A 15,646-nucleotide genomic window follows, 5' to 3' on the forward strand; every position below is an offset into this window, starting at 1 on the left:
ACCAAGGCAAAGGAAGACACTTAGAGGAACACAAAAAAAAAAAAAAAAAGAGGCAACCACAGTAAATACTATAGTATATACAACCCTGCAACAACAGTAAAAACTAATAATAACTTACAAGCAGATACATAGGCAGATACTTATGCTAAACAGGGGAAGGAGGGTGTATAGGAATATACTCACATACATATATAGGTTAGGCTGTGGTTAATTTTACATACATACTTGTATGTACAGCATGTATTTTCATATATATAATAAAGCACAAAGGGGCCACAGTCATAGAAGCTTCCTAGACGCATCCAAACACCTTGAGGGACCGAGTCACTGTGGGGCTTAGTTCTATGGTCTCGGGGGACATCTAGGTCAGTTAGCATAACAGTTGATAAAGAAAATGTTCTATCTACATCCTACTTTGGAGAGTAGCATCTAGGCTCTTAAAAAGCTTGCGAGGGGCCAGCCAAGACACATCTATTGGTCCCATCCCATCCAGACCAAAGGAGAATGAAGAAAACCAAAGACACAAGGTAAATTAGTCCAAAGGACTAACGGACCACGTGAACCACAGCCTCCACCAGCCTCAGCCCAGAACTGGAAGGTGCCCAGGTACCACCAACCACACTGATAGGGATCACAATAGAGGGTCCTGTACAGAGCAGGAGAAAAATGTAGACAAAAATGCAAACTCACAAAAAAGACCAGACTTACTGGTGTGACAGAGACTGGAGGAACCCTTGAGACTATGGCCCCTGACACCCTTTTAACGCAGAACTGAAGCCACTCCCAAAGTTCACCTTTCAGCCAAAGATTAGATAGGCCTATAAAACAAGCAATAACACATGTGAGGAATGTGCTTCTTCTTAGATCAAGTACAGGAGACAAAATGAGCAACACCTGCCCAAAAGCATAGCCAGAAGGCAGGAAGGCTCAGGAAAACCTGAGGAATGGAAACGGGGATCTCGGGGTGTAAAGGGGAGAGTGCTGACTCATTGCAGGGGTTGCAACCAATGTCATGAAAACAATTTATGTATGAATTTTTGAATGAGAAACTAATTTGCTATGTAAACTTTCACCTAAAGCACAATTGGGAGGAAAAATAAAAACCCTCTGGAGCAGTTCTACTCTGCACACGTGGGGTCGAATCGCAACTAACAACAAGAATCCACAAACAAGATGAGACCTCACCACCAGCTTGTACAAATTTCCAGCACTTGCAGTCAGAGAACAGAGACACTAGGAAGTTGCAATGACATTCCTGCTGTTTCTAAAACCCAGAGGACTTTTGTTCCTTCTTACAAATGCCCAGTATTTACCAGGTTCTACTTACCCGGGAAGGAGCCATGGTGGCAGAGTGTTAAGTGTTCGGCTGCTAACCAAAAAGTCTTCAGTTACAGCTCACCACCTACTCCTCCAGAGAAAGATGTGGCAGTCTGCTCCCATAAAGATGACAGCCTTGGAAACCCTATGGGGCAGTTCTACTCTGTCCTGTAGAGTAGCTATGAGTTAGAATCGACTAGAGAGCACAGAACAGTAAGAACACTTACCTAGGATTTTACCCTTTACTGTCTCAGACGAATCCATGAGGTTCATCTTCTCCAAGCGGGTCAGAGTCACAATCCTTATCCAATATTTTGGGGAGTTTCTTTAATCAGAATTTCTGCTAGTGTCTTGCTATTGGCCTCTTCCGCCTCAGACCACGGTGTCTGCTGAAGCTCTCCTTGCAGGGGAAGGACCTGCAACCGAGATTTAAATCTCCTCAATTCGTCCTAATTCAGCTGCTCCAGAGGAGGTTGCAGGCTAAACTCCGCCTGTAGTGACATCATACTGCCTCAAATGTATGACCTTAGGTTTGGGGACTGAAGAAGAATTGGGGAAGGGAAGGGGAAAAGAAAAAAAAATAGCTAATCAGATCAAACAGGACCCTTAATGGGCAGTGAGTTTATGTTAATGGAGGAGGAATAACTGAGAAGGGTGAGAATGATTGTACAGCTTGAAGAATGTAATTAATGTCACTGAAGTGTACATGCGGAAACTGTTGAATGGGTGTGTTTGGTTATGTATACTCTCTACAACAACAATAAATAAAATAAAAAATAAAATAGTGAATCAGCATCTTTATATGAAATACCAGTTATCTTTGCACCAGGAGCAAGAATATTCTCAAGCACCTTCAAGAATATCTGCTCCTTAAGAATAACTGCCCCCCCTGGAGCAACAGAGGAAGGAAAAGTCTGCAATAGGAGGAGGATATGCAATGTATGCTCTGTCTTCCGAGGCACCTCTGGATGGGTTTGAACCACCAACCTTTTTGTTAGTAAGTCCAGCGCTTACATGTTTCCACCACCCAGGGACTTCTACAGAGAGTTGTTGTTTGTTGTGTGCCATAAAAGTAGATTCCAACTCACAGTGACCCCATGTGACAGAATAGAACTGCCACCTAAGCTTCTCTAGGCTCTAACCTTTATGAAAGCAAATTGCTAGGTCTTTCTCCTGGGGGAGCTTCTGAGTGGTTTGGAACCTCCAATCTGTCAGTTAGCAAACAAGAGTTTAACCGTTGTGACACCAAGTCTCCTTAAAGAGAGAAGTACCCATCCAAAATTACAGTAGGAATGGGGATTGACCAAGTATTAGCATTTTTGTGCAACGGAAATGTTCTGAAATTGAATTGTGGTGATGGTTGCACAACCTTATCTATCTACTAAAAAATCATTGACTTGTACACTTAAAAGGGTATAATTTATGGTACGTAAATTACATTTTAATAAAGCTCCTAAAAATGAAAATATTAGAATAACACACTGAACCACTGGTAGCTGTAAGGACAAATACAAATAGAAAAAAATTGATTTTAATTCTCCCTGTTGAAAATAAGAGAAAAGGCTCTCCACCTCCCCTAGTTCTTTAAGAATTCACTGTAGGCATATTATCATTGTAAATTCTCTCTGTCTCCGAAAAGTATGTAAATCAAGAACGTTCCCTCAAGGACAAGGGAGCCAACTCTTTTGAAATGTAACCAAAGAAGACCACACCCCCACCTCCCAATTTCCTGGAAGGACACTCCCACAACCTCAGGTATCCAGCCAAAAAAGATAGGAGAAAATTAGCAATTTTATCCTGATGCCGTGAATGCAACAGGTTGCATCCACTTAGCTACATAAAGGATCAGACTTCTGTCTGTCTTTGAAACTTCTTTAGTGGATTGCTTGTGATTGTTGAATAGGAAATAACAGACATCTTTAAGGTTTTTCTTATCCACAAAACCAAATATTTACCATAAAAAGCTGAGCCAAACAACAAAAGCCTACCAGGTGCTGCTCTATAGCAATGTAAATTTGTCTTATCTTGCTAGAAAAGAATAATTGTCAAACCACTACCTCCTAATTCAAATTTCAGAAAGCCTCATGGCTGCAGGCCGGTGAATGGCCAAACTATTAGCAGCAAGGCCAAAGTTAACTTGCTATCAGTGGATCTCAGTAAAGGGGGGAGGGCAGGGTTCAATCAATCCTGTTAAGATTAGCCAAAGGTTGATCTTCTATTCTTCTCCCTCCTATTCTCTTTATAAGTCCCACTGTACCTAGCTTCTTAGAGTCACTTGCTTTTTCTGCAATCAAAATGGCCTCCCTATATGCATACAGAATAACTGCTCAGAATAAACCTTATGTTCAAATTTTGGTGAGTTTTAATTATTTTTAATATGATGCATCACATTCTGCTTTAATGATTATTCAATCATAAAATTGTTCTATTTTTGTGGGGAGATATCCAGAGCTGGGAGATTTTGTTTTTAATAACTTTTCCCCAACACAACTGCCCCCTCTAAACCCATTTACTGAAATTAACAAAGGGAGATTTCGGCACTAGGACCTCAAAAATCCTTCTGGAAGTTTCATCCCAACAATTAAAGTTTCCAAAGTCCTGTGGTAGAAACTCAATCAACATTTACCGTTCACTTAAAAGAGAAAAGAAGAAAAGATGTTTACCTCCCTTAAGGCAGGACTTACTTCCTGTCTGTGGGTATTACAGACACAGGAAGTCTCCAATAAGAGGGCGCAGCTGCTCGTTCGGATGCTGTGATTGGCTCTTGCGAGTCGGGGGGAGGGGGAGAGGGCGGGGGGCAGAGGCGGGCCTTCCTGTACAGAATGCAATTGCTTCCATTGTGATTACCAGTTGGTTGTTCTCAACTTTTAATGTGAGACTTGCATAGGGATCACCTGGACCCTTTCCTCACCACTCTGATTTAATTGGTTGGGGTAGGCCTTAGAGAATCAGGAGCTTGCAAAAACTCCCCAGGTGATTCTAATGTGCAATCCTTTTCCTAGCCTATGGTCAGGCTTCTCAACCTTAGCGCTATTAACGTTTGGGATGGATGATTCTTTGTTGTGGGGCGATGCCCCAGACATTGAAGGTTGTTTAGAGCGTTCCTGGCCTCTACCCACTAGATGTCAGTTGCTGTGACAACCGAAAATGTCTCCAGACATTGTCAAATATCCTACAGAAGCAAAATCACTCCCTTTTGAGAACCCCAGATGTAATTGCAATTAGCTGCCTCCTTCCATACTTCTTGCTGTTATTGCAGTTAAGTCTATTCCGACTCATGGCGATCCGGTGTGTGCAGAGTAGACCTGCTCCATAGAGCTTTCAAGTCTGAGACCTTTCAGAAGCAGATCACCAGGCCTGTCTTCCGAGGTGCTTCTGGGTGGCTTGCAACCATCAACCTTTTGGCTAGTAGTCGAGCACTATTGAAATACATGCCTAGTCTACATTAAATTTACATATCCTAAGTTGATGACATTAATTTATAATGACAGTTGATGACATTAATTTATGTTGACATTAAAATGAGAATATTAATTTGATTTACTGCTTTGCCTATTTGGAGGCCTTTTTCCCGCCAGGAATTTCACTTGAAGACTTTCCGGGCACTAGAACTGGAAATTAGCCTATGTCCATATAAGAGAGAGAAAAAAAATTAAACAACTTGGGTTTTTCTAGGTTTTATTTTGGTTTATTTTTAATTAATTTATTTTTTTGGCTTCGGGTTTTCTGTTTGTGACACTTGTTTATCTCCAGTTCTATGGGCCCAAGGAAAGTGAGAGAGAAAAATTGTAAACTTAGTAGGGAAAAAGGGGAGCAACATAAAGCATTGAGGTAAGGATTATTATATTATGATTATAATAATAATAATTATATACTATAGAACAATATGAGCTAATGGTTTGCTATATTTATATAAGTTAATATATAATTTGTATAATATAAAAGCACATAAAATTTAGTGAAGATTGTGTCATGTACTTTTTTTTTCCAGAAAGGAAAATTTTATTATTGAATAAGCATTAAACTAAAATGTGATGCATCAGGAGCAATCCATTAGAGACTGCAAAGACAGAAAGGAGTCTGACCCTTTGTATAGAGCAAAGTGGATGCAACCCATTATATTGTGAAGTCGAATTTATATTGTTAAAAATAATGAAAACTCATCGAAATTTGAACATAAAGTTTGACTTAGGAGTTAAAATTGGAGCCATTATTCCCTGTCCTTGAGTATAAAGAATGTGACCCAGCTGGAGCTGGACTCACAAGGACACATCAGTTGGGCCCTCAGATATAAAAACAATAGCTAGGACAATCTTGGAAAACATCTTTTAGGAAACCTTTCACTCAGACAAATACTTAGACCGCAAAAACTCACTGCTGTCAGGTCAATTTTAACTCATAGTGACCGTATAGGACAGAGTAGAAACTGCCTCATAGAGTTTCCAAGGGACATCTAGTGGATTTACACTGCTGACCTTTTGGTTAGCAGCCATAGCTCTTAACCACTACACCACCAGGGTTTCCGTTAGAGCACAAAAGACTCACTTATTTTCTACTCTTACCTTTTTCTATTAGCATTTAGTAACAGTAAGATTTGTTATCTTCCTCGCTCTTACTTTGAACATGTTATCAGGAGGGATTAGTCCCTAGAGAGGGACATCATGCTTGGTAAAGTGGAAGGTCAGGGGAAAATAGGAAGACCCTCAAGGAGATGGATTGACACAGTGGCTGCAACAATGAGCTCAAGCGTAATGATTGTGAGGATGGCTCAGGACCTGGCAGTGTTTCGTTCTGTTGTACATAGGCTTGTTATAAGTGGGAACTGACTGGATGGCACCTAACAACAACAAGATTTGTTGGACCAGTGAAGACCCTCCTGACTATCGTTACTGAAATTTATACCGATAATTAGTAAGAAAGACAATTGAAAATATAGATTCACTGCGATTTAGCAGTTTTTAGCTAAACTGTGAAAAGGTGAAACTTTTCATGACTTAACCCATTTGTAATGTAAGTGTATACTGATGATTCTGTAATAGTCCTTGGACTGGGGCACACATAGCTCTGGTAGCATGCTTGTCCACTTCCCACTTTTGCCGCTTGTAACATATGCCGAATAAAATCTTTCTTTTTGCTTTGCTATAACTTTGTGGTGATTTTACCCTTGAACAGGTTTATCCTGAGCAGTTAGTCTATAAGCATATAGGGAGGCCATTTTGATTCCAGAAAAAGCAAATGGCTCCAAGAAACTAGGTACAATGGGGCTTATAAAGAGAAGAGGAAGAAACATAGACGACCAACTGTTAGCTAATCTTAACTTGATTGATTGAACCCTCCCCTCCCCCTTTACTGAGATCCATCGATAACAAGTTGCTTCTGGCATGGGTGCTAATAATTTGGCCTTCCAGTCACCTGCAGCCAGGAGAAATTTTGAGATTTAAATTAGGAGGTAGTGGTGTGATAGCTGTCCTTTCCTAGCAGGATAAGACAAATTTACATGGCTATAGAGCAGTTTCTCTTTATGAGTGGGAATCCACTCCATGGCAAGGGTTTAGTTTGGTTTTTTTTGCACTTTAGGTCAGGTTTTTTAGGTTAATATTTGGTTTCTGGATAAGAAAAACCCTAAAATCAAAGTAAAATGTCTGTTATTAATTTTCCTATTCAACCATGTTAAAAATAGTTTTTTTCCTTTTATTTGAAGAAAGCTTTTCTTATTAAAAAAAAAAAAAAAATCCCATTGCCTTCCAGTCAGTTCTGACTCATAGCAACCCTAGAGAACAGAGTAGAACTGCCCCATAGAGTCCAAGGAGTGCCTGGTGGATCCCAACTGCCGACCTTTTGGTTAGCAGCCATAGCTCTTAACCACTACTCCACCAGGGTTTCAAATTCCTGACCCACAATTAATCTGCCAGTGGTTTTGTTTTTTTTCTCTGTCACACAAGATGGCAGTTCCAAAGAGAAGGCCATAACAAAACCATTAACCTGTGATTAAATAAGACTCAGCTTCTTTAATTAGAATTTCTGGAAGTCTCCTGACTGCAGGTGGGTGGAGGGATGAATCTTCTGTGAAGTTGCCTTTTTAATGTTAATTAAGTAGCCATTAAGTAATTCACCACCATGAAAAACTGTATTCTTTAAGCAAAAGTTATTTAAGTCTCTGAATTCTCCATTCTGTGGAGAATTCCTTCCAGCATAAGGAAACTTTTCTCCAATTTGCAAGTTGTTTATTAAATCATACAGCAATCAAATATTGTGTTACGCTTTTGAATAAACACGTGATTGTATTTTTAATAATATTAACCTTTTCATAATAAAATTGCTAAATTTCTAGTATCTTTATGGCAGAATACCTGAGGTTATGTTGATCTCCTTCAAGAAAACTGGGAGGTAGGGGTATGATTTATTCAATCTGTATGCTGAGCAAATAATCCAAGAAGCTGGACTATGTGAAGAAGAACACAGCATCAGGATTACAGATGACACAGTCTTGCTTGCTGAGAGCAAAGAGGACTTGAAGCACTTACTGATAAGGATCAAAGACTACAGCCTTCAGTGTGGATTACACCTCAACATAAAGAAAAGAAAAATCCTCACAACTGGACCAATAAGCAACATCATGATAAAGGGAGAAAAGATTAAAGTTGTCAAGGATGTCATCTTACTTGGATCCATAATCAAAGCCCATGGATGCAGCAGTCAAGAAATGAAATGGTCATTGTGAGACCAACTAAGAACTAGATAGGCCTCAGGGGCAAGCTGTGTCAATAGAAAACTTCTAAGCAAATACAAACAGCACTGGAAGAGGCTGCATAGGCCCAGCTCACTATTATTTACTCCCCATTGCTAACCACCACATTGTCTTGTGATTTTTCCCTCCTGTTTTAGTCTCTACAAAAAGGTTTAAGATTAACCGATGTTCCTCCCTGGAGAGTGGAAAACAAGTGATAATGATCTAAGAATGAAAAACCAAACAAAGCACCCATCTTGTGACAAGAAAAAGCAGGATGTCGCCAGATAATCCCCAAAATAATCCCCAAAGATGTCACCAGATAACCTCTAAGAATACCAGTAGAAGGTTAACTCATCTAAGACATCATCACCTCAAGGGGAAACTACCACAAAAGATCCATAATCTGGTCCCTATAAAAGACTTCAGCCGATCTCCAGTGGGGGAGAAGGGTTTTTTGGAGGAATCTATTCCCCTCCGTCTCCTATATATCGATATGTAATAAACATCTTGCTGCTCACCTCACCCCTGTCTCAGAATTGGCTATTGCGGCAGGCTGCTCCAAACCACATTATTGCCGTAACAGCACCTTGAGACCAAGATAATGAGTCACCCCACCCTGTTTCCTTCTAATCTTCCTGTTTGCAGTTGTTTTTCAGGCAATCCAACTTAAACCTGACACATGCACCATAAAACAATAAGTGACTTGAAGGTGAACTTGGTCACCATGTTTTTTCAGTATACACTGCCATTTTCTTGGGAACACACAGATGTCAAATGTACACGAGGAACCATCTTAAAGAAACACTGGCCGCCATCTTGAGCTGTTACCACAATAACGCAGATTGGAGCCGCCTGCCACAATAGCCAATTCTAAGACAGGGGTGAGGTGAGAAGCAAGAGTTTTATTATATATCGATATATAGAAGATGGAGGGGAATAGATGCCTCCAAAAAAAAAAATCCCTCAACTGGAGATCAGCCGAAGCCTTTAATAGGGACAGGATTATGGGTCTTAGAAGTTTGTGTTAGTTCCCCCTTGAGGTGGTCACATCCCAGATGAGTTAATCCTTCCTTAGGGATTATCTGGGGACATCCTGGTTTTCTTGTCCCAAGATGGGTGCTTTGTTCCATTTGTCATTCCTAGATCATTATCACTTGTTTTTCACCCTCCAAGGAGGAACATCGATTAATCTTAAACCTTTTGTAGTCACTGGAACCCAAGGGAAAAACAAGATCATGAGACAATGTGGGGGCTAGCAATGGGGAGGAAACAATAGTGAGCCGGGCCTATGCAGCCTCTTCCAGAGTCACCAGTTGTGTTCGCAGCCTACACGCCCACCCCACACCCCTTTTTGAATATGCATGAAATTTCCAGACATTTAATGAATATGTATGACTTCTCCTTTCCTGAGTAGTATAAAACTTCCTCTAGCCCTTTTTTCTGACAGACATTGCTTTGAAAGCTATCTCCCTGTCACCTTACTTGCTGCAAGTAATAAACCATGCCTTGCCTCAAATCCACATGAACTCTTATTCTTAACAAGAGTACAGGCAATGAACCCATTGCATTCAATAACAAATTGCCTGGCAACCCAGATGGGACCCAATTAAATGTCCAGAGTCAACTACCAGAGCAGACTGAACCTTCCCTGGATGGGCAAAGTGGCCACCTAGACTCTTTTTTGTTCAGCACCCCTCAGGCTCCATGAGTTCTGACTCTGAGAGTTTACTTTCAATTTGGCTAGAAGGCAGACATGGTTTCTCTATGTTTGTCTGTCTTTGGTAGGTGCACCCTGGTTCTGGGAAGTTGTGTAGACATCTCTATCTGACTAGATTGAGAGACGGAAGCCCCTCCAGCTTGGTCTGGTTGTGGTTTTCAGAGTAGATATAGATATCTCCATCTGACTAGATTGGGAGATTGAAATCCCTCTGCCTGGATCTGATTTAGTATATAGACATAAACTAGTAGAAAAAAATTCAGGTTGAATTAAAACATAAGTATAGAAATTCTTAAAAATTTATAGATTGGTCAAAGAAAAGGGAGGTCTGGGGAGAACTAATTCATAGACTACAGTGGGTTCAGTGACATGGTCCTGAAGACGCTCCAGATGGAGCGTTGGGATTCCAAAGGGAAGTTCTCTCCCAAAGCTGAGAAAATGCCTGACTTCCATGGGAATGCCAGATAAATCTCTGGTGGGCTAAACAAAAGGAGTTGGTGGTTTCAACCACCCATAAGAGTAAAAAACTAGGCTCTTGAAAACAATTAACTGGACAAAACAGGAAACCAAGAAAACATACCGGGGGATTCTTCCTTGGGATACGTTCTTAAACATTGACAGTTTTTCTCTTATGATCAGCTAAAAAGAAAGAAGCTTATTTTTTTTATAACACTGCCTGCCCTAAGTATATACTTGCTGACCAGGAGAAGTAGTCCTTGAAGGAGACTCTTAATTTTTATACCATCTTTCAGCTAGATTTGTCTTACAAAAGAGAAAAAAAAATGGGATGAGATCCCCTAGGTTCAAACCTTTATGGCTCCATACCAGAACAAGGGATTACAAGCCAAATGCAAACTAACCTGCATGGCCCTAGCTGCCAGGGAACAATCAAAAAAGCCTCCAAAGGGATCTGGGGAATGAAACCTTTTAGAAGACCCCCATCTTAACCGAGTCAGGAGAAGTGTGAGTCAGGGTTGAATCCTTTCACCATACCTATTCAATCTGTTTGATGAACAAATAACCCAAGAAGCTGGACTATATGAAGAAGAACGGGGCATCAGGATTGGAGGAAGACTCATTAACAAGCTTCATTATGCAGATGACTCAACCTTGCTTGCTGAAAGTGAAGAGGACTTGAAGCACTTATTGATGAAGATCAAAAAGACCACAGCCTTCAGTATGGATTACAACGCAACATAAAACAAAAATCCTCACAAATGGACCAATAAGCAACATCGTGATAAACAGAGAAAAGATTGATGGTGTCAAGGAGTCCATTTTATGTGGATCCACAATCAACACCCATAGAAGCAGCAGTCAGGAAATCAAATGACTTATTGCAGTGGGCAAATCTGCTGCAAAAGACCCGTTTAAAGTGTTAAGAAAACAAAGATATCACTTTGAGGACTGAGGTGCACCTGACCCAAGCTATGGTATTTTCAATCACCTCATATGCATGCGTAAGCCGGGCAGTGAATAAGGAAGACCGAAGAAGAATTACGGTGTTGGCGAAGAATATTGAATATACCATGGACTGCCAGAAGAACAAACAAATATGTCTTAGAAGAAGTATAGCCAGAGTGTTGCTCAGAAGGAAGGATGGCGAGACTTCATCTTATGTACTTTGGACTTGTTATCAGGAGGGACCAGTCATAATGCTTGGTAAAGCAGAGGGTCAGCAAAAAAGAGGAAGACTTCAATGAGATGGATTGACACAGTGGTTCCAACAATGGGCTCAAGCATAACAATTGTTAGGATGGCACAGGACCGAGCAGTGTTTCGTTCTGTTGTACACAGGGAGCTATGAATTGGAACCAACTCGACCGCACCTAACACCACCAACATATACATATATATATATATATGTATTACCATTACCCATTGCCGTGGAGCCAATTCCAACTCATTGCTATACTACAGGACAGAATAAAAGTGCCCCATAGGGTTTCCAAGCCTGTAAACCTTTATGGAAACAGACCACCACATCTTTCTCCCTCAGAGCAGCTGGCAGTTCCGAAACACTGACCTTTTGGTTTAGCAGCTGAGCATTTAGCCACTGTGCCACCACGGCTCCGAGGAAAGAACAGGCAGGGCTAAAACAGAGTAAACCTGCTGTCTTTCTTTCTCCTAAGGATTTACCACATCATCCATGATGATAAAAAGAAACGCAAGTAATGTCTTTTCTGCACTCCAGGGGATGAGCTGGAGGGGTACATGCTCAATCCTGTAGACTGGAGAACTGGGCTCCAGTTTTAGGATGCTTTCAGCAGAAAGGGTCTGTTATCTCTCAGTGGCCTGAATTAGTTTCCTGGGCCTGCTGTAACGGAGTATCACAAACTGAGTGGCTGTAAGACCAGAAACATATTCTCTCACGGTTCTGAAGCTCAGGAATTCCACTTTAGGGTGTGGGCCATGGTGATACCTTCTGAGGGAAGAATCTGTTTCATGCCTCTCTGCTAGCTTCTGGGGATGGCCAGTGATCCTTAGCTTATAGATGCCATATTCCAACTCTGCCCCCATCAGAATTTGAACATTATGTTATAACATATTTTATGTAATATATAAATTACATGGCTGTCCTCCCTCTGTGGGTCTCTGTGTATCTCCTCTTTTATAAGGACACCACTCAGATTGGATCAGGACCCACCCTACTTCAGTATGATCTCATGTTAATGTAACTGACAACATCTTCAAAGACCCTCTTTCAAAAGAAGGTCACATTTACAGGTACAGTTAGGACTTCAACATAACTTTGGGGGACGGAATTCAACCCATAACATGACCTCTGTCATTCTTTCTTTTTTTTTTTTTTTTTTTTAATACTTTACTGTGTTTTTGGTGAAGGTTTACACAGCAGTTTAGGTTCCCATTCAACAATTTTTATACAAGTTGTTCAGTGACATTGGTTACATTCTTCACAGTGCGTGAACGTTGTCATTATTTCTGTTCTGGTTGTTCCGTTTCCCTTCATCTTGTTTCCCTGTCCCCTTACATTCTCATCTTTGATTTAAAGTAATTGTTGACTATTCAGTCTCGTATAGATGATTTTTCAAAGGAGCACAGTATTCACCCTCTGTCATTCTTTCCCCAGGCCCCACCACTTGAAATTCTACTGCGGAGAATCACATCCGTCAATGCTTGGCTGGCCTGGTCTTCTTCGCCCTGGTGCTCCTGTTGGCAGACGCATGGTACAGACAGAAGACATCCTTAAATGGAGGCAGAAGAGCCCCCACGTTCATCTAACAACAGACACTAATGACTCTTTACTGGTATCCAAGGATTATGTTGACCATGGCTGAGGCAGCCAGCAGAGCCAAGGTCATAGCTGTGTTATCCACTGAAATAATGGAGTGTAGGAGTCCCTGGGTAGTACAGTTTTTAGCACACTTGGCTGTTAACCAAAAGGTTGGAGGTTTGAATCCACCCAGAATTGCCTTGAAAGAAAAGCCTGGCAATCTACTTCTGAAAAGTCAGCCATTGAAAACCCTATGGAGTCAAAAAAAAATCATCTATATGAGACCAAATGGTCAAAAATTACTCTAAAGCAAAGATGAGAAGGTAAGAGGGTAGGGAAACTACAGTATTGGCAACTGTACAACCAGAACGGAATAAATGAGAATGTTGACACATTGTGAAAAATGTAACCAATATCACTGCATAATTTGTATAGATATTGTTCAATGAGAACCTAATTTGCTGTGTGAACTTTCACCTTAAACACAATAAAATATTATTTAAAACAAAAAAAAAACCCTATGGAGTGCAGCTGTACTCCAGCACCCATGAGGACACACAAGTCAGAGTGGACCTGACGGCAAGAGGTTTCGTTTTTATTAGTTTCCTATCGCTGCTGCAGCAAAGTACCGCTGGTTTAGTGGCTTCAAACAACACAAATTTATTCTCTTGTGGTTCTGTAGGTTAGAAGCCTAACATGTGGACTATGTTCTCTTTTAAGGCTCTGGTGGAGAATCTTAGGAGCCCTGGTGGTGCAGTGGTTAAGCGCTCGGCTGCTAACTGAAAGGTCGGCAGTTCCACACCATCAAGCCCTCTGCAAGAGAAAGATGTGGCAGTCAGCTTCCATAAAGATTGACAGCCTTGGAAATCCTATGAGGCTGCCAGACACTGAAAGACACAAAGAATGATCTAGAGTGGACAGAGCATAGCCCTACTGATGCTCTGAATTGAGACTCCTAGCGTTCAAAACTATGAGACAATAAATTGCTGTTCTTTAAAGCCACCCAGTTGTGATATTTTTGTGGGAGGCAGCACCCAGGAATTTGAGTCAACTCCCAGGTACCACAAAGGATGTGGCCAATATTTCCACAGCACGGTGGTAGGTGGATGTGGGTCTAGATTTTGGAGAATGGGTCTAGCCTCAGTTTCCTTATCCTTATGGTTTCCTCTCTCTTCTTACTACTTTACTAATCTAGATACACATCTCATAGTCCTAGATGTTACATTCTGGAGGGTGCTAATCCTACCATTATCTTTCTGAGGTGGTTTGTTTCCTCGTGAGAGTTACCATTTTTATTGAGGGTTCATCACAGTAGGATTCCAATGCGTATCGTTCTGTGTGGCTATGTTCTTGTTAGTTGCCACTGAGTCGATTCTGACTTATGTGACCCCATATGTGCAGAGTAGAACTGCTCCATAGGGTTTTCAAGGCTCTGACCTTTTGGAAGCAGGTCGATAGGCCTGTCTTTTGAGGTGCCTCTAGGTGTGTTCGAACTACCAACCTTTCAGCTAGTGCTTAACCGTTTGTGCCACCCAGGGACTCGTAGCGTGGCTCTAGTGTCTTCCACTTGATTCTTTTGGAGTTGTCAGGTGTTTCACCAGGCTGAAACTAGTTTTATATTAATTATGAGTTTGGTAAGGAGTCTTGGTAGCACAATGGTTAAGCCCTCAGCTGCTAACCAAAAGGTCAGCAGTTTGAATGCATCAGCCACTCCACGGGAAGAAACCTGGGCGATCTGCTGCTTATTTAACGATTACAGCCTAGGAAACCCTGTGGGGCAGTTCTACTCTCTCACATGGGTTTGCTGTGAGTTGGAAATCACCTCATACGCAGGCAGACATAAGGATATTCAGTTTTGCTGATAAATTCAGGATGAACTGTAGAACTGAGCCAGAACAAGTAAAAAACAGCGAGGAGAACTGAGAAAACTTTGCTTTTTTTTTTTTTTTTTTAATCACAGGAAGTGAATGAAGCTAAGACCACAGTGAGAGTTTCATCAAGTAGAGCTGATCTCTCTGTAAACAAGAAGGAAACTAGGCAGCACCACCTCCACTGTCACTGGCAGTAGGACCCCCATATTTTTATAATGGAGTTACCCTGAGTAAAGAACTCACAAATGAATTAAATGGTATTCAGTGGCATGTACGGCCAATTTAGGAGCCCTGCTAGCACGGTAGGTTAAAGTGCTCGGCTGCTAACCAAAAGGTCAGTGGTTCGAACCCACCAGTGACTCTGTAGGAGAAAGACCTGCTGATCTGCTTCTGTAAAGATTACAGCCTTGGAAACCTATGGGACAGTTCTACTTTGTCCTCCGGGATTGCTATGAGTCGGAATCAATTCAACATAAATGGCTTTTTTGTTTTGTTTGTTTTTGATGGCTGATTTAGATTTCCTTTAAAGGATGGACAGGATCTTGGAAGGTTTATATGAAAGAAAAATGGGTGAAGTATTTAGAAAGTTTTGTGTGAAAGAATTTATTTGAATACACTATCGCAACTCGCAGTGTATCTGGTTATGGTAGAACATAGCCGTAATTTCCTATTTTAACTTTGATTAAGGCCAGTCATATCATTCCATATCGTCATTGCCTTGCCTGTTCAGCTTACCAACATCACTGTCTGGGCAAAATCTGTTGTTGCTGTCACTG

The 15,646-nt window shown here is 41.1% G+C and overlaps 2 protein-coding genes across 3 annotated transcripts in view; one reads left to right on the forward strand and one right to left on the reverse strand.

The window, feature by feature from the left end:
* The window catches only part of LOC101359994 (NACHT, LRR and PYD domains-containing protein 7), a 31,944-nt gene extending 30,227 nt beyond the window's left edge, over positions 1–1,717 (reverse strand). The window contains exon 1 of the mRNA XM_023736367.1: positions 1,545–1,717. Coding sequence (XP_023592135.1) covers positions 1,545–1,590 — 46 coding nt within the window. The 5' untranslated portion in view covers positions 1,591–1,717. The remainder of the gene's footprint in view (positions 1–1,544) is intronic.
* Positions 1–13,150, forward strand: part of NCR1 (natural cytotoxicity triggering receptor 1) — a 42,978-nt gene extending 29,828 nt beyond the window's left edge. For both annotated transcript variants that reach the window (XM_023736368.1, XM_023736369.1), the window contains one exon: positions 12,856–13,150. Coding sequence is in view for 1 of the 2 variants with exons in the window: in XM_023736369.1 (XP_023592137.1) it covers positions 12,856–12,869 (14 nt within the window). In the remaining variant the exon portion in view is untranslated. The remainder of the gene's footprint in view (positions 1–12,855) is intronic.
* The last annotated feature ends 2,496 nt before the right edge of the window (positions 13,151–15,646 follow it).

This window comes from Trichechus manatus, unplaced genomic scaffold (assembly GCF_000243295.1).
Source record: "Trichechus manatus latirostris isolate Lorelei unplaced genomic scaffold, TriManLat1.0 scaffold00087, whole genome shotgun sequence".
NCBI classification, from domain to species: Eukaryota; Metazoa; Chordata; class Mammalia; order Sirenia; family Trichechidae; genus Trichechus; species Trichechus manatus.